Here is an 18816-nt window from a genome sequence, read left to right on the forward strand (position 1 = left end):
AGGGTTTCCCAGGCCCAGCAGGGCAGTGCAGGGAGGGAGGAGGAGGCAGGATAATCGTAATTACAAACATCTTCATAATAATGACACTCGGTCATCTCGATCGAGGACTCTGTTCTTTTCCAAAGTGTTTCATCTCTTTCATCTCATTAAGGCATCTCCCTCATCCAGTGAGGCAGGAAGGATAAAGCCTTATCTCTATCTCACAGAAGGGGAACTGAGGCCCAGTCAGGTCAGGTCAGACGGTTTCCCATAACGGAGGACAGGGCTGGAATGAGAGTTTATGTCTTCAATCTCTGAGCTCCACCCCCCATAGCACTACCTCCTCCCTCCTCCCTGAGCCAACTGGGGCTTCTCCTGGGGGTCCTGGAGCACAAGATTGGGTCTCCGTTGGACCTCACAGATAGCAAGGGTTAAGGGACAAGAAAGGAAATAATTCTGGCCTGAGAGCCAAGACAGGGGTTGCAGTTCTGACTCCATGCGGAGCTATGTCAGAACCACCCAGGTAAACCAGAGATGAGGGGTGGGCAAGCCCCCTCCCTCCTGAAACTGGTGCTCTGGGATATCCTACTCATGGCCAAGGACATGGCCCCAGAGACCTTGGGACCAGACAAAGAGAGGTGAAAGGAATAACTCTGATTGAGCACCTACTACATGCCTGGCTTCCCCAGGCACTTGAATCCATCACTCTAATCCTCATAGCATCTCTGCACATTTCAGGCAAGGAAACAGTTCAAACAGAAGGAAAGACTTGACGAAGACACAGAGTGAAGAAGTGGTGGGATTTGAACCCAGGGCTCTCTGATGCCAAAGCCCGTGCTGTTTCCGTGGAGGTGTCGGGGGCATCTCCTCCCAGGATGTCCAACTTCTGCCGATTTTGCCTGGGAGGAAGACAGCATCATCCTTGCTGCTTCCTCCTGAGTGTCAGTCTCAGCACAGGCACAGTGAGTCCTGGAGGGGACATGCCAGCTACACAGAGCAGGTTTGAGTATTTCCCTTCCACATACTAAGATGTAACCTGGGGAAAGGCATTCAGCCTCTTTGTGACTCAGTTTCCTCACCAGTTCAATCGGGGATTGTGTCTAGGGCATCAGTTCTTCGCCTTGGGTGCTCTTTAGAATCACTGTGGGAGCTTTTTAAGTACCTTTGCCTATGCTCCACCCCGAGAGAGTCCTATTGAATTGGTCTGGGTGGGGCTCAGCATCCGGTTTATTTTACGGCTCCTAAGAGGTTGGAATGTGCAGCCAGGCTTTGAACCACTGGTTTCTGTGCTCTCCCAGGACCAGCCTTTCTCATGTAACATTCCACATGGAGCCCTGGGCGCTGGTTTGCTGTTTGTCCAAGAATCACTTTGGCAGCCCTTCCTATGCCAGCCTAGACTTAGGCGCTCCAGCTCAGGTAGCAGAAGGGCTGTCCGGCAGCACCATGGACAGCGGACATTTCATCCTGGTTTCTGGAAGTCTGGGCTTGAATTAAACTATTGGGGAGGGAGAATGCTCAATACAACTCCCTTCTCTGTCCTCCCCTTCCTTTCTCTCACTCTTTCCTCTCTCTCGCTCTCTGTATAGTTCTACTCCAGGGGTCCTCAAACTACGGCCCGCGGGCCATATGCAAATACAAATATTGTATTTGTTCCCGTTTTGTTTTTTTACTTCAAAATAAGATATGTGCAGTGTGCAGAGGAATTTGTTCATAGTTTTTTTTTAAACTATAGTCCGGCCCTCCAACGGTCTGAGGGACAGTGAACTGGCCCCCTGTTTAAAAAGTTTGAGGACCCCTGTTCTACTCTCATTGACCCCCCCCCCTTATCCTACCTATAAGGTAGGATACATGTGGGTTTTGACATCAGATCGACCTGGGTTTGAATCCTACCTTCCGTATTTCCTTGCCAGGTGAATTTAGCCAGGCACTGTCCTTGGTTCTGAAAATAGAAATCTGCATTCTCAAAACAATCCTGAGAGCTTGGTAGTACTATCACCCTCATTTCACCAATAAAGAAATTAAGGCAGGGTGTTTCACTGCTTTATTTGGCCTCCATTTCCTCATATGTAAAGTGGAAATTTTAATAGAGCTTACTTCAAGGCTTTATTATATAAATCCTATAAGATAATATACACAAAGGGTTTACCAATATCCAACACAAAGCAGTCATTCAGTAAGCACAATATATCATTATCATCAAATAATGATATATAATGATGGATTTCATTTTTACTCATTATTAATTTGACATTTTCACTCTTCACTATGCGTAGCAGTTTTCTCTTCTGTAAAATGGGAATAATGCAGGATTGTACTGGATCATCTCGTATCAGGCCACCATCCCCAGAGTCACTGTGCCTTCCTCAGTTCACAAGAGCCAAGTATTGCTCTTCAGGAGTTTTGTGAGCCTCTTGATATCACATTGGTAGCTTGAAATTGGCCATGGCGGGGGTATTTACACCATGAAAATCAGCGAACGCTACAAAGTAGGGCATTCCTTCCTGCCCCTCCACCCCCTGGAGCTGATGGTTAAACATGAACCAGCACACCACTGCATCACATCACAGAGGGCATGAGGACTGAAGAAGCGAGTGGACGTGATGGTGCATTGTAAACTGCAAGCTGCTGAACCTAGGAGGGATGACCTGAAGATGGTCCCCCAGCAACTACAGGCCTGGCACCCTCTGTCAGTTCTGGGGAGCTGCTGACTTGCAAAGAAGGTGGGAGGGGTGTGGGTCCTGGGGAATCAGTTGTGAAGCACTGACCCTTCACCATCCCCACATGTTGGCATTAACTGTAATGGCTGCAATAAAGAATCCCAGATTGGGGAAATGATTCTATCATCCCTGCGGGAATCCCTGGGATGCAGCCAGGGAGAGGGAGAGGGAGAGGAGAGAGAGAGAGAGAGAGAGAGAGAGAGAGAGAGAGAGAGAGAGAGAGAAATCAGCCATATCCATGGAGAGTCACTTGCCGAGGGGAGGGACAAGGGCACCCTCTCTGATAACAGTTACAATAGCCAGTGTTTACTGAGCACCCACCAGGAGCCTGATGCTTTATGCATCTTCTTCCATTTCAGTATGTCTGCGAGGGGGCATAATTGTGCCATTGTGTACTGGCATGCAGTGCCTCCTGACTCGGCAACAACCTGCATTTATTGAGTCCTTAGCATGGGCCAGACACTGTCCTCCGTGCTGAAAAATTGAAACCTATTTGAAATCTCAAACCGATCCCAAGAGTTTGGTAGTACTGTCACCCTAATTTCACAAATAAGAAAATTGAGGTACAAATGGTTTTGTGCTATACCCAAGGTCAAACTGGCAGTAAGTGGCAGAGTCATGCGGATTGTGGTTCAGTACATCAGGCCACCATCCCCAGAGTCACTGTGCCTGTGCTGACTCTGACAACCAGAAGGTCTTTGGCCTCTGAGAATCCTGAGTTCAAATATCACTCCTTCCTCAGTCTGTACCTTCAGTCAAGGCTTTTCTGTTCTTTTACCCGTCTCCTCACCTGTAATTATGAGGGGCCCATTCTGCCTCTCAGAGATGCTATGAGAATTAGAGATGATGAATGTAAGTGGCCGGTGAAGCCAGGCATGTAATAGGTACTCAATAGTTTATTCCTCTCTCCTCTCTCTGTAGAATGGGGTGGAGGCGCCTGGGACCATGCTCTTGGCCCTGAGCAGGAAACCCCTGAGCGCCAAGCATCAAGAGGGAGGGGGCTTGCCCAAACACCTCTTCCCCAGCTTCTCCTGGGAACTCTGACATGGTTGACATGGAGCTGGAGCCACCAAAGAAAGAGGCGCATTGCAGAGCAGGCTTAGGAGGCTCGTGGGAGGAAGGACATGAGAGGGAAATGAGAAATGCAAAAGAGTGAAAAATAAATACACGTGTCTGTCTGGAATGATCGAGGGCCCCAGGCTGGAGGCGGAGAGGCCGGGCTTAGCAGAATTGCTGCAGTAGCATTTCCCAAGCCTCACTCATTAGCCAGGCAGTGAGCTGGCCTCCCCTCCCAGCACACTGCCCTACTGGCCCAGAGAGCCGAACCCAGGCCCAGGAGGCCGCTGCTTAGAATCCCAGGAGGCCTGGGCCCCTTCCCCTCACCAGCATGGCACTCCGAAGAGGGCATCTGAGTCTTATCCCCCTTGGGTCATGTCCTGGGCCCCCTAGCCTCCCTCTTGGGTCTTTCACCTCACCCCCTCCTCCCTGAAAAGGTTCAGATAGACCAGATGGCTTTTCTGTCCCCCCCCCTAAACCCTCTCCCCACTCTAACCCTCACCCCATCCTGTCCAGCCTCACGTCCCAAGCCCTGCTTTTGTCAAATTGAACATGATGTCAAATTAGAGCCATCTCTGGGACAGGCCGAGAGGAGCTCCCAGTTTAATGAGGCAGCGTCGAAAATCAATAACTTAATTGCCACTGTTTGATGGACTTTTATCCAATTTATACTCTCCCCAGCAGCCTACGTGCGGAGCATGAGAAGTGTGTGTGTGTCTGGGGGTGGGGACCATCTGCACGGGGGGTTGGGGAGGGGCCAGGAAGGCACCAGGGCCCACAGCCAACTATTTCCCAAAGGGGAAGCTGGGCACTGCCATTCTCCTTCCACAGGGACCAAGAGACAGACACTGGCCTCTGAGTCCCAATGAACTTGGCTGTCCTTCTGAGCTGCCCCCTCATCCTGCCACAGGATGGGGGATGAGGGAAGTGGGGGTGAGGGCATGGGGAGGAAGGAGGCAGAATTCCCTTGAGAAGTGCGGAGTGTGTAAGAAGACCCCTGCTTTGGGAATAAGGTGCCTGGTTTCCAGTCCGAGCTCTGACTCGATAACTGCCATGACCTTCCCTGGTGACAATGACCGTGACCACCACCCACTGAGAGACATGTCTGCTCTGAGCTGTTCCTCGCTGGGAGTTTAGAACGCATTCCCTCATGCACCAACGACTAGAATTTCCCCGTTTTGCTGGAGAGGAAACAGATTCAGAGGGGCTGCCTTCCATCGCCAAAGTCCCAGAGCTGGGTGGGAACCGGGGAAGGGAGGTCTGAACAGAGATCTGGCTCCGGGTTCCTGCTTGTGTCAGTCACTAGCGAGGCCCTTGGTCAGGAAGCAGGTTGGGACTCCGTGGGGGGACAGGGCCCGGCTTCAATGTTCCCCAGCCTGGGTATCCTCTCCCAGCTTCCTTCGGGGTGGGAAAAGGTGGGGAGGATGAGTTCAGCGGCCCCAGGTGACCCCTGTATCGCTTGGTCCCCCGGGCCCAGGCACATCGGTGATGCAGGTGATGGCCTCGGATGCGGATGACCCGACGTATGGCAGCAGCGCTCGGCTGGTGTACAGCGTGCTGGATGGAGAGCACCACTTCACGGTGGACCCCAAGACCGGTGAGGGGCGGGGCCGGGCCAAAGGGGCGGGCCAACAAGGGGCGGGGCCAGAGGGGTGGGCCTGGGCCGAGGACCACACGAGTTGTGTGCTCAGCCTTCTAACCACAGGGCGCTGAGGGTAGGATGGAGGACACAGAAGCATTTTGCCCGCTCCGGGAGACCCAAGGGACGGGGAAGGGGCAGCCGGACAGGAGGAGGGAAGGACTGAGAAATAAAAGAATGGGGCGGAGGGCACCTGCAAGACTGGCAGAAAAACAAAGTCGTCTGGGGGATGTGGGCTGGTGAAGGCACCTTTTCAGCAGTTAGGAGAGCTCTGTTCATAGGGCAGTCATAGGATCCGACGGAAAGACAGAAACCCACTGTTAAGGAAGAAAAGGTTCTCTGCTATCTACCGTCCTCCAACCACACCAGACGATGCCCCACCTCACTCTGAGGTTAGAGCCTGGTTCCTTCCCTGAGGGGCCTGGCGAGAGTGGCAGGGGGGGGGGCGGGGGGCAGAAGGAGGAGACTGCCCTCGAGAAGTGAGGTGGCTCGGTGGCTCTCTGGAGGTCGCACAGCTGGGAGTGGCTGTCAGTTCCAGGATTGGGGCTGTCACTGTCCCTGGCACCGAAAAAACAAATGCTGTCGGGGGCTTAGAGTCAGGTTGGGGCAGGGGCACAGGCATATGCATGGGCAATTAAGATTTTAGATACAAAGTTCTTGGAAAGCGGTAGCAGCATCTCCAAAGGATAAGAAGGTCTTGGCCAGACGGAAATTCAGAGAAGGGCATCCAGGCAGAGGGCATGGTGCAGGCAAGACTGGGAGAAGGGAGAACAGCCTGAGGCATGAGAGGAATTGTAAGCAACTTCGGATTGGAGAAGTGGGCTCCGTTGAGAAGTGATGTGAGAGGCTGGCAGGGACCTGATGGCCCAGTGTAAGCAGGTTGGAGAGCTTGGATTTTATTCTCAGGGCAGTGGAAAAGAGAGGGGTATTTGACAGATTTGCATTTTGGGTTTTTGGGTTTGTGTTTTGTTGTGTGTAAAGAGAGGTTGAGTAGTCCAGTCTGTGAGCACAGTTATAATTGTATTTCTTACACATAACATCCTTATTATTTTTCCTCCTTGCTAAGCTAATACATTGTAAAGAACATTCAAACATTGTGGAAATGTTTTTAAAAAGAAAGTGCATCCTACCCCCATCCCCAGTAATTGCAGCCCCAAAGGACGCCCTCAGTGTGCATATCCTACAAGATCCTGGACTCATTCTTTGAAAACGAAGCTATTTTTTAAATAGAAAATATATGTCAAGGTTCAAAATTCAAAAAGTCCAAATGGATATTTAGTGGAAATTCTTTACCCCTTCCAGTCCCCCAGCTACCCAGTCTGTGTCTCCAAGGCAACCAATGTAATTTTCTTGTGTATCCTTCCAGAGCTATTCTATACATGTACAAGAAAATAAGTACATGGATTTGTTTTATTTTTTTTACACAAATGGTAGCTATAACACACTATACACACTGCTTGCCTTTTTTGCTTACCAATACATCTTGAAGATTATTCCGTATCAGTACATAAAGAGCTTTCCCATTCTTTTATTTAACAGCTGTTGTGGATACACAAAAATTTGTTTCACCAGTCCCCTCTTGATGGACACTTATGCTCTTTCCAATCTTTTGCTACAACGAATAATGCTACAGTGAATAACCCCGTACATATATCATTCCGGGGGGCGGGGGTATCTGCAGGATGATTTTCGGGAAGGGGAAAAGCTGGGTCAAGGAGCACATGAATGTATTTGGCATCTGGCTAGATAATGCTAGCATGTACCAGATTGCACTCCTGAGAGCCACATGCAAGGGAACTCGGTTCCCCTCCTCCTCACCAACACTGTGGGTTCATTGATGACTTTGAAGCAGGGAAGTGACATGCCCAGGTTTTCATTTTAACAAGATCCCTCGGGCTGCTGCTGTATAGCATGGCTCAGAAACAGCGATTGAATTCAGGGAGACCCAGGAGCGTGGGGTGCCCAGCAGAGAGCCCCGAAGCACAAAACCCAAAGCCTGCACCCCTTCTCGGCATTCACCCAGACTCTGTAACCTGCTCCATCTAGTTATGGGGCCAGAGATGATGTAGGATTGGTTGTGAGGGTTAGTTGAGGTGCTGAGGAGGGAGTCTGAGGGCTGAGAGTGAGATCCTGAGAAGGGCAAACCTTGGGGCCTAGAGATTATAAGGGACTAGATTGAGGGGGAAATCCAGGGGTTCCTAACTTTGGAGCCTGAGACAGGAAGGGACACAGAGGGAGGAATGTGGAGTAAGAAAACTATCTAGAAGCTGAGGAATTCGTGGATGGGCACTGTGATCCGGTACAGAGCTAATTAATTCCGTTTTAACCATATTGGCTTTAAGATGAGAAAAGAGGAGAAAAGAAACATCTAGAACCTCTAGCAGGTTGTCTGAAATATGGACTTGAAGATCCAAAATGGTTGGGGTTCTGTAAACTTTGATTTCCCCATGTCCACAAGAGGGATAATAATACCCATCTCACATGATTGTTGTGAGGATTCAATGGAGGAGGAATTCATTCATTCAGCAACTCTTTATAGAGTGCCTACTGTATGCCCGGCTCTGTTCTAGGCTCTGGGAACACAGCAGTAGACCTACCCTCATGGAGCGTTTATTCACATTGGGAATACAGAAAACAAGCATGTAAACATACAACATAATGCCAAGGAGCAATGAGTGCGAGCAGGGTAAGGGGAGAGACTTAGCTGAAGAAATCAGGCCAGGACTTTCCAGGGAATGACCTTGGGGCAGAGACCTGAATGAAGTGAGGGTGGGAGCCACTCAGTATCTAGGAGAGAGCTTGCAGGCCACGGGAGCAGTGAGTGCATGAAGAGCTCGACGCAATACTTGGTACATAAATGGAAACTAAGGGGATGAAGAAGACAACGACGAGGATGATGATGATGACGATGATAAAACCTGAGGAAGTGGAGCCCTTAGAATTTATCAGCTTTTTTCAGGGAGGAGAAGACACAAACAGAGAAATAAGGGAAGGGCCAGGACTGAGTCTGGGAGGGGGCAGGGGTGGGCAGATGAAGAGTCAGACTCCAAGAGACTGAGGAGGACGGCCAGGTTCCGAGGAAGAGCATCCCCCGCTGCAGAGGGTCTGCAGGATGGGGCACGTGGGGAGCCATGGAGCCTGGAAGGGCAGGAGGAGTTAGTCCCCAAGAAGCCAGAGAGTGGGCACCAGGCAAGGCAGGCGAAGGTGTCAATGGGTCCTTGTTCTATCTAGGGTCCCTCAACTTGCTCAGCCGGAAAGGGTCTTTGTGGACATTTCCTAGACCCATATTTGCCCTCCCCTTTCCTTAGCCCAATGCAGGAGCCGCTCAGTGTCTTTCCCAGCCCAGCTCCATTTCCCCAGCCAGGAATATTCCACTGATGCGGGTCTATATTTAGCAGCTGCTGTGAGGTACAGTCTGTTCTCGCTGTGCAGATCGCAGGGAGCAGAGCCTGAACGGGCCTGAGAGGAAGGTGTGAGGGACGGGAGGGGGCGGGGTGCCACAAGGCCCAGTGCCAGAGGAGAAATTAATGTGTGTTTTAAAGGCCAGATCTGCCAGCAAGCCCCCCGCAGGGGCCACGGGGATGGCATTTGCAGTCTAATGAGGCATCACTTGGGTTCCAGGGCCCCTTCTGTAGCATTTGGAGGGGACAACAGGGTAGAGAGAACAACAGCTGGAACTGGGGTGAACAGAAGGCTGCAGGGAGCCGTGGCCAGGTTCTAATTACCAGCCCCACCCGTCACAGCCCCAGCAAGAATAGAGAGACTTGCTTAGAGACTTCAAGATATCTCTGAAAATTCCCAGATGGGCCAGAGAGGTCCGTTTTCCTGGGAAGGAATGACACTAACCTTTGTTGAGCACTTCCAAGTGCCAGATCCTGGGTCAGGATGATGAGCCAGATCTGGTTTCCACCCTCATGGGGCTTTTGTTCCAACAGAGAAGCCAGAAACAAATAGACAGCTACACCCAGGCGCCATGAGGTGGGACCGAGAGTCTATGGGAGTAAGTCGGACAGTCAAAATTGTATAGAACACCTACTATATGCCAGACCCTAAAGATAAGATGGTGAAGAAGGCCAGTATGGATTTCTGCCCAGTATGGAAGTTATTTATGGGACACCCAACCCAGGACCAGAGGAGGGGATCAGTGAGACATCCCCAAAATGTGAGACCTGCTGCTGGAAGCTTCATCTCATTTAATCCTCCCAACAGCCCTATCAACTGGATATCCCCATTTTACAGAATAGGAAACTGAGGCTCAGAGAGACTCAAGAGCTTGTCCAAGGTCAGATAGCATGTAAAAGATGGAAAGAAGTCTTGAACCATACCTATCTGACCCTGTAGCCCCTGCACATAGTAGGCCCTCAATAAGGGTTTAATAAATGAGTGAATGAATTTGCATTCAGAAGGTTCCAAGAACAGCTTCATGGACTGATTTGGGAGTTTTACCCCAGGCTCCCCAGAAGTGCACCAGCTTCCAGGAGGCTTCTCCCAGCATCAGGAGGCATATGGAGTAGATAGAAAACAATGTTGTCAGCTCCTCCCATCCCTACACTGGCCTCAGAGTGAGTGACTTTGCCATTCCTCCCACACCTTAAATCTGGGTGGGTTTTGACCAATAGAATGTAGCAGAAGTGATGTTTATAAATTCCCAGAGTGGGCTTTAAGAGACATGAAGCTTTCACTCTCTCTCCTGGAACATGGTCCGGACGCCCCCATAAAAGGAAGCCAGCCAGCCTGCTGGGGCATGGAGAAGGTCGCACCACAGCCAGGGTCAGCTGCCAGGCATGTGCATGAGGCCATCTTGGGCCTTCCAGCGGCTGACCCCCAGTTAAATGTATGAGCCAGGGAACTCAATTTCTCTGTCAGCTATCTCCTGCCATATAACAAACTGCCCCAAAATGCTGTGGCTTAACGCAACCATGGTTTATTATTGGTCATAATTCTGTGGGTTTGCTGGGGTCACTCAGGGTGGTGAGCCCCTGGTGGCCACCCCACTGTCAATCTGTCCATCTGTCCTCTATTTTCCTCCCTCCCCCCACCTTTCCTCACTGCTTCCTGTCCCTCTGCTTCTCATTGTCTCGTGGTCTCAGAGTTCCAAGAGGACAGGCCCCAGCACACAGGCCTGATCAAGCCTCTGCTTTTGTCACACTTGCTGATGTCCCATTGGCCACAGCAAGTCAGGTGGCCCAGGCCAGAGTCCGTGTGGGAGGGGATGATCCATGGTATGGATTCCAGGAAGTATGGTTCATTGGGAGCTGTTACCATAGCAACCTACCACTGAGGGTAACCCTGAGGCAGGGCCCAGAGGCACCATGGGTACCCACCTCCCAGTCACTCAGAGATGGCACCTGATCATACACTCAAGGCTTCATCACCAGTTTCCAAAAGAAAAGAGTTCAGTATCCTCATTCCTTCTGGAGCTGGAAGTGGCAAGGCCAGCAAGGAGGCCAGCCTCATGCCCATGGCTCCTCACCCACAAGTGGGACCTCAGCCAGACCCCTGCTCCAAGCCCCTGGCTGAGCTTTTTGTAAACAGGCTCATGGAGTGAGATCCCAGAGGTAAAGTGACACGCCCAACACTTAGCGCATAGTGAGTGCTCAGCTGGTCAGCTCCCCTCCCTGCCTTTACACCTGGTTCACTCAGGGCCCCCCTGTGTCTGGCCTGGTGGCCCCTCCACTGTCAGTCTGTCCATCTGCCCTCTCTTTTCCTCCCTGCCCCCACCCTTTTCACCGCTTCCTGTCCCTCTGCCTCTCTCTTGTCTGTTTCACTGTCTCTATTTTTTTCTCTCCCACTGTCTCCTCCTGGGTGTGATTTCTCTCTGGCCCGACTGCTCCCCTCTGTTTCTATCTCATAGGTCCTTCACCTCCCCTTTCTCTACCTCTGTCTCCATGGGGGTGCCCCTTTCCTCTTGTCTCTTTCCCTCCTGCCTCTCACCAGGTTTCTTCTGTCCATCTCTTTCCCCAGGTCCCCTTTTCTTCTCTCTTTTTCTCTCTTTCTTACACTTTCCTTCTCTATCTCTATCTCTATCTCTATCTCTATCTCTATTATCTCCTTCCCTCTCTGTCTTCATCCTTTATCTTCTCCTCTATTGTCCCTCTGCTCTTTGCCTCCTTCCACCACCTCCCAGAGGCAGAGGACACAACAGCCCCTCACGATCACAGTGTTGAGGAGCAGGAATAGGACGGGAAGGGGTAGATCAAGAAGGACCTGCTGCATGATTGGAAAAAACAGCTTGCCTGGTTGGGACCGAGAAGAGCAAGAATGTTCCAGGGGCTTACACAGGACCACCTACACAGCACCCCTCTGTCAGAGGCCTGGGCTCTACCCTTGTGCCATGTGCTGGGTGGGCGGGGATGCAAGGCAGGCTGGGTAGGGACCTTCCTTTCTTACTCCGTGCCAGCAGAGCAGGTCAGAGCATGGACGCGGGCCCCGGAGTTCCTGCTTGAATCCTGGCTGTGCGCCTTCTACATGTGAGACCTGGTCAAGTGTTTGGCCTCTCCCTGATTCCATCCCCTTCTGTAAAACGGATAATCATAGCACCGTCCTCATAGGCTGTGGAGAGGATTAAGTGGGACAGTTCCCTTCAGGTACTCAGTGCAGAGCCAGGCACAGGGGACACGCTCATCGACGGTAGGGACTGTCATTGTCACCTGGGATTCTCATGAGATGAAACTCCACACCGTGGTTCCCAACTGATTGTGTCCCCAGGGCCGTTTGACAATGTCGGGAGACATTTTTGGCCCTGGGTTTGGTGGGGAGGGTGTGCTGCTGGCGTCGAGTAGGTGGAATTATCCTGCCAAAATGTCCATAGTGCCGAGGGGGAGAAATCCTGTTCCTTGGGGAGGCTGTCCCACTTTACAGATGCGGAAACTGAGTCTCAGAGCGGTGGGGGGTTTGCTCAGGTCACACGGCCCAAAAATGGCAGATCGGGGGTCAATCCCAAAGCTCATCTGCTTCCAGGACCCCCCTCTCCTCAGGGAGACCTGTCTGACAGGGGTCGGGAGGGGGCCTCCTGAGACGCCTCGGGGCCACATATAAAGGGTCTGTGTGACCTTTGTTAGAGAGGAGGGTACACAGACCACTTCTCCATGTGGTCCCACAAAAGCGGGGCAACCCCAGGTGCCCCTCCCCCCGGTTCCCCCAGCCACACGCGCAAACACACAGACACACACTGCAGCCTCTTCTCCCGTTCCATTGCCTTTATTGGAGTCTGGAGGCTGCTTGGGGACATCAGGACTGGAGATTGGGTTTTATGGGGCACATCATGGGGCTGCTGGTGCATGACTCCACCTGGCGCTCAGGCCCTGGGCGCCACCTGTCACCACCTGGTGCTCGGCAGGTTGGAGTGAGTCACGGGGGGAGGCTCTGAATGCCTCATCGACTCCCCGCTCCACCCTCGTCTCCACTGGCAGAGACAAGAAACTCAGCCTTCCCCTCCGCAGCATCCATCTTGCAGTCACCTGCTCCTGCGCCCCTCTACCCCCGCATCCATTAGCAGCTTGAAGAATTGTCTGTTCCGCCATTAGCTGGTGCCTGGACAGAGAATCTGCGGCCAGGCTGGGGGCCAGGGGCTGGGGCTCTGAGGGCACGGGATGACGTCATCATGGAGGTGTGTGTGACAACGAGTGTGTGTTAGTGTGCATGAGTGTATGTGACCACGCATGTGTGCTTATGTATGCAGCACATGAGTGGAGGAGACATACCTAGTGTGTGACTCCAGAGTGAGTGCAATGAGTGTGGGGGCGAGTCCAGTTCACTTTGTTAAACACTCGCCAAGCTGTTGCTCCGTGCCTGGCTCTGGGCTGAGTGCCACCCACAGAGAGGCGATCAGGCGCAGGCCAGGCTCACTCGGGGAATATCAGGGTTCACCCTCACATGGGGACCTGAGGTCCCGGGAGGGGGGCACACAGTGGCAGGTTAGTCCCTGTGCCCCTTTTTAGTAAACCCAAGTGTCCGTTCTATTGCGAGTGTGTGATTATGTATGTGTATGCTTATATGTGTGAGTGTGTTTTTGAAACTATATGTGTGTATGAGTGTGTGTTTGAAAGTAGGTGTGTGAGTATGTCTGTATATAAGTGTGTGTGTTTGTGTATTTGAAAGTATGTATGAATCTGAGCTGTGTGACAGTCTTGTGTGTGAGTGTATGAAGTACAGAGTGTGAATTCACTGTGTGAGCTTGTAAGCATATCTGTATGAGCACGTGTGTGTGTGAGTATGTGTGGTGGCTGTTGAGCTTGCACCTGGACTGTGGCCGGGACTGTGTCTTCTGCACGCCCTGCTGAACGTGAGTGTGCCAGCCTCTGCCTGTGGAGGGGTCTCCATATCAGCTGGCAGCCGATGTGGGCATCCTGGGCCTCACCCTACTGCGTCCACAGGCGTGATCCGGACTGCGGTGCCTGACCTCGACCGCGAGAGCCAGGAGCGCTACGAGGTGGTGATCCAGGCCACAGACATGGCAGGCCAGCTGGGCGGCCTCTCGGGCTCCACCACCGTCACCATCGTGGTCACCGACGTTAATGACAACCCGCCCCGTTTCCCGCAGAGTAAGTAAGGCCTTCCCAGAAGGAGGCAGTATCTGTGCGTCTGTCTGTTACTGACCCCAAGTTCCCTTTTGGCTTCCCACCAAGAGAGGGACTCCCATTTAGATGTCTGTCTACCCAGCTGTCTGTCTACCCCCCCAGGCCAGCCACTCGCCCAGACCCCTTCCGGTCATGCTTTATGCAGAGGAGGCCCCAAAGGTGTCTGATTTTCCATCCATCCAAGTAACATGGTGACCTCCTCACCCCTCACCTTGGTTCCTGCCGGCGGGGAGTTCCCATCTGCCCACCCACCCAACCCCTCACGGCCCTCGCACACACCCTATCACGATCATTGCACGTGATCTGCCACTGGCCCAGGCTTTCACAGGAGTGGGGGCAGACATAGGGATACGGAAAGAGGCTGCAGCCATACCCAGGCCACGGGACCTAGTTGTGCCTGGAGACCCTGAGGTCTGGAGTGGCAGGTCTTCCCTCCTCCTCTGAGCCTGGAGGGCAAGATTCTGTGCTTCTGAATTATGAGGTCTTCTCGCTCTCTGCCTCTCCTGGCACAGCAGGGGATGGGGGTTATCTGGCCCAGTCTCCCACCCCCCCATCAGCCCGCTAGCCCCTCTGTCCCAGGCTCAGGCGAAGAGCTATGCCGGGGAAGCCTGAGGCTGGCAGAGACTAAATGCTGCAGGGAGCTGGGCTGATTCCTATCTGGCGAGTCATTACTCAAGGTCTGCTGCTCTCACATTAGGCCCCGCCACAGGGGACTGACCCCCAGGAGATAAGGGAATCCAATCCCTTAGCTGAGAGTGTGGCAGCGTCATCTCGGCCTCGCGCCTCAGCCCAGACATGGAGCGGGGTGGGCACAGAACCCTCTGTGGGGAAGCTTCAAAGCACAGGGTAGAGGAGGGGGAGTCACCCAGTCTTCTGCCCAGTTGTGCCTGGCTCTGTGCCAGCGCTGAGCTGGAAGGGGTGGGGCAGAGAAAAGAAAAGGCGCCAGGGCCCCAGGAAAACTCCTGTTTATTCATTCCTTTATTCATTCTTTATCCATCTCTGGCATTTCTTTATTGGGAAATAGAGCACACAAACAGAAGGACGTAACGTATCAGTGTAAAGCGGACACTCCTGTAACCACCAAGCAGGACCCCGAAGCCCCCACATGCGCCCCCCTCCCGATCATAATTCTCCCCCACTCTTCCTCCAGAACTAACCAGAATCTATCTGCTCGTGGTCTCCACCTCCTGGCCTTTCCTTAGGGTCAGTGCACCTACATGTGCACCCCCTAACATCAGTTTCATTTCACCTGCTTTTAACCATATAAATGGGATCACACCATACAAAGTGTTTGTCATGCTCTTTTGCCTCTCAAAATTACATTTATGGAATCGTCTGTTGTTACTTATAGCTGTCCTTCGTTCATTTTCATTGCTGTAGAGTAGTCCGGAGTTTCGCTGTTCTGCTGTTGATGGACATTTGGGATGTTTCCCGTTTGAGGCTGTTATGGAGGATGCTGCTTGGAACATTGTTGCACAGCTCATAATGCTGTTCCGCACACATGCCTCAGTGAATATACAGAGGAGCAGAATAGCTGGCTCATGCGATATGCTCATCTTCAACTTTACTAAATAAAACCAAACTCTGTTCCCCATGAAGAAATGCGAATGTGGCCCTCGCTGCTTTGGTTCAGTGGATAGAGGGTTGGCCTGCAGACTAAAGGGTCCCGGGTTCGATTCCAGTCAAGGGCACATGTCTGGGTTTCAGGCTCGATCCCCAGTGGAAGGTGTACAGGAGTCAGCTAATCAGTGATTCTCTCTCATCACTGATGTTCCTAACTCTCTCTCCCTCTCCCTTCCTCTCTGAAATCACTAAAAATATATTTTTTTAAAAAGAAAAGAAACGCATGTGTCCATTGTACCACATCCTCACTAGCCCTTTGTACTATCAGATTATTTCATTTGTGTTAATCTGGGGAGGATATACCAGTAACTCACACTGCTTTTCGTTCATTCACTCACTAGTCACTCACACATTTCTTTTATGTGACAGTCTGGTGTTCTGCCAGGTACTGAGAGTGCCGGATGAATAAGAGATGTGGTCCCTGCCTTCTGAGAGAGAGAAAAAAGAGAGGAAATATGAGAATAAACAGAGAGTAATAAGTAATAGGGAAATGCAGTAATCCTCACACTGGGATCAGCTTGGGGGCCCTGGGCACACAGGAGCAGAACCTGGAGGTCTGGGGATGTTCCCTGGAGGAGGTAACATTCTGTGAGACTAAAGGGAGAGTGGGAGTTGAGGAGGCAAAGGCAGGGAGGAGAATACAGAGTGGAATGCCCGGAGGTGAGGCAGAGCAAGTCACATTTAAGGAATTACAAGGACTGCCGCCTGGCTGAAGCTAGAGTTGGGTGGGGCAGCAGGAGGATGAGGCTGCAGGTGTCAGCAGGAGCCAGCCAAGGGACTTCTACAACTCCATCCCGAGGCAGTGGGGAGCTGTGTGAGGGATTAAAGCAGGGAAGTGGCATGATCAGCTGTGTCTTAGAGAGAGAGCCCCCCCCCCGCCCCCCAGCTACTGCGTGAGACTGAGAGGCACCAGTTTACACAAGGGGTATCCAGACCTGTGTGGGGACCTCAAGAGATAGCGCCCACCTCCACCGCCCCTGCTTCATCTGCACTGGCCCATCATTTAGCAGATCTCCCTCACCTCGGCCTCAGCTCTGGGGAGAGGTCAGGTGCTGTCTGCGCTCCATCTGACCGCATTCCTTCTGGTTTTCCATCTGCTTCGCCCCTGTGGCCACAATGGTCATCTTGCCATTCTTCAAGCATCCCAGGCATTGCACCCACCTCAGGGCCTTTGCACCTGCTGCTTCCTCTGTCTGGAATGCTCTTTCCCAGATATCTCCTTGGCTCGGTCTTCTGCAAAGATGTCACCTTCTCAGTGAAGCCTTTCTTGATCACCCTGTTTAAACGTCCACACACACCCTCATCAGCCCTCCATCTCCTCCCATGCTTCATTCTTCTCCTACGTACCCATCACCATCTGACACATGCCTGTCTTACTGATGTGTTTAGTGTCTTTCTCTTTCCATTGAGAGGAAGGCACTGTGAGAACTGGGATGTTGGTCTGTGTTATTTGTTGCTGTAACCCCAGTGCCTAAAACTGCATCTGGGACATCATAGCTGCTCAATAAATAAGCAGAAATCAATGTCAACAGAAAAGTCAGCATAAAGCCTCACTGTTTTAATATAATTTGTTCCACTTATTGAGTAGCTACCATGTGCTAGGCAGTGCAGTGCGCATTTTGCAGGCATTGCCATCTAAGTTAATCGTGATAACAATGCTGTTAGGAAGACACTGTTATTCCCATTCTACAAAAGAGGGATTCAAGGTTCAGGATTACAAAGCCAGGACTGACTCCAGAACTTTAGCCTTGACCATGGTTCTCCTTTCTCACCCGCGCTGGGCAGATGAGGAAGCTGAGGCCCAAAGAACTGCAGGCACACTCCCAAATTAATCAGCAAATAAACCCAGGGTCCGATTTAGGGCCCCCGTCTTCACACTGTCTCCTGCATTTCTGCAGAGGACATGCCTCTCCCAGCACCTTCCTGGCCAACCTGGGAGCCCCTTGCAGACATTGCCCTCCCTGGAGCCCATCGGGGCCCCCCTGCTCTCCCCTAGAGCTGGTGGAAGCTGCCCCCATCCCTGCTCACAGCCGTATCCCCTACAGAGATGTACCAGTTCAGCATTAAGGAGTCGGCCCCCATCGGCACAGCCGTGGGACGCGTGAAGGCTGAGGACTCGGACGTGGGTGAGAACACGGACATGACTTACCACCTCAAAGAGGAGAGTGGCACTGGTGGCCATGTGTTCAAGGTCACCACAGACAGCGACACTCAGGAGGCCATCATCGTAGTGCAGAAGGTAAGGCTGCCCCAGGAGGGATGGGGGAGGCAGGCTCTAGGGCAGGGGTGGGGAGTATCCAGCCCACGAGCTGTATAAGGCCCGAGAAATCATTTGGTCTGGCCCTGCCAAGGCATTAGGGTGAGTTAATTAAATGTTTGACCAAATATAGCAGGCTAATTTTTTTGAGTTGATAATTTTGTATGGCCCGAGAATGATGTTATAAATATCCAAATGGCCCTTGGCAGATAAAAAGGTTTCCCCACCCCTGCTCTAGGGGATGGAGTCAGGGAGGCCGCTGACAGCCAAATACTCCCTCCCGACTCCACTCCAGGGATCAGGTCTTTACAGAGACCCAGGGCCACCCTGGGAAAATGCTGATGGTTTCCTCCCCATTTTACAAATGAGAAAATGAGGCACAGCAAGGTTAAGTGATTTGTCCAACGTTGCACAGCTAGTTGTCAGGGCCAGGGTTCAATCCAGATTTGAACCAGTGCTTTTAATCACTACTAAGTGCTACTTCAAGTCCATACCAGGACCTTTACCTGCATCATTTCCTTTAATCCTGGCCTTTCTCTCTGAAGGAGACATCATTAATATGCAATTTCACAAGTGAGAAAATAGGCTCAGAGGGGTAAAGGGGCTTGTCCAAGGCCCCACCTATAAGGGGTAGAGCTGGGATTTGAACCCAGGTCTTGTGACTCCAAGCTCTCTCTTTCCTGAGTCTAACAGTCTTCCTCACCCTTTGGCTTGTCCAGAAACCAGAAGTCAAAAGTACAAACTCAGTGAGTCCTAGAGGAAGAAGATGAAGGTCAAATAGAGAAGCAAAATCCATTTTCCAAGACATGGTCATGGGCGTGGCAACTCAAGCTGTGCAGGCCTTTGAGACTGTCCACTCCAACCCTGCTCTCCTGCAGGAGGTCAAATCCCCTGCACTGGCTCTTGGTGGGGGTAGACCTTTGTACACGTTCAGGGACAGGGATGCTCACTCCCTGTCATTGTCCA

At 51.9% G+C, this 18816-nt stretch overlaps 1 protein-coding gene across 1 annotated transcript in view; it reads left to right on the forward strand.

The window, feature by feature from the left end:
• CDH22 (cadherin 22) overlaps positions 1-18816 on the forward strand; it is a 68664-nt gene that overhangs the window by 17594 nt on the left and 32254 nt on the right. The window contains 3 exon segments of the mRNA XM_006091354.3: positions 5230-5349; positions 13767-13934; positions 17639-17832. Coding sequence (XP_006091416.1) covers positions 5230-5349; positions 13767-13934; positions 17639-17832 — 482 coding nt within the window.

The sequence above is a fragment of the Myotis lucifugus genome, unplaced genomic scaffold (assembly GCF_000147115.1).
Source record: "Myotis lucifugus unplaced genomic scaffold, Myoluc2.0 scaffold_90, whole genome shotgun sequence".
Lineage (NCBI taxonomy): Eukaryota > Metazoa > Chordata > Mammalia > Chiroptera > Vespertilionidae > Myotis > Myotis lucifugus.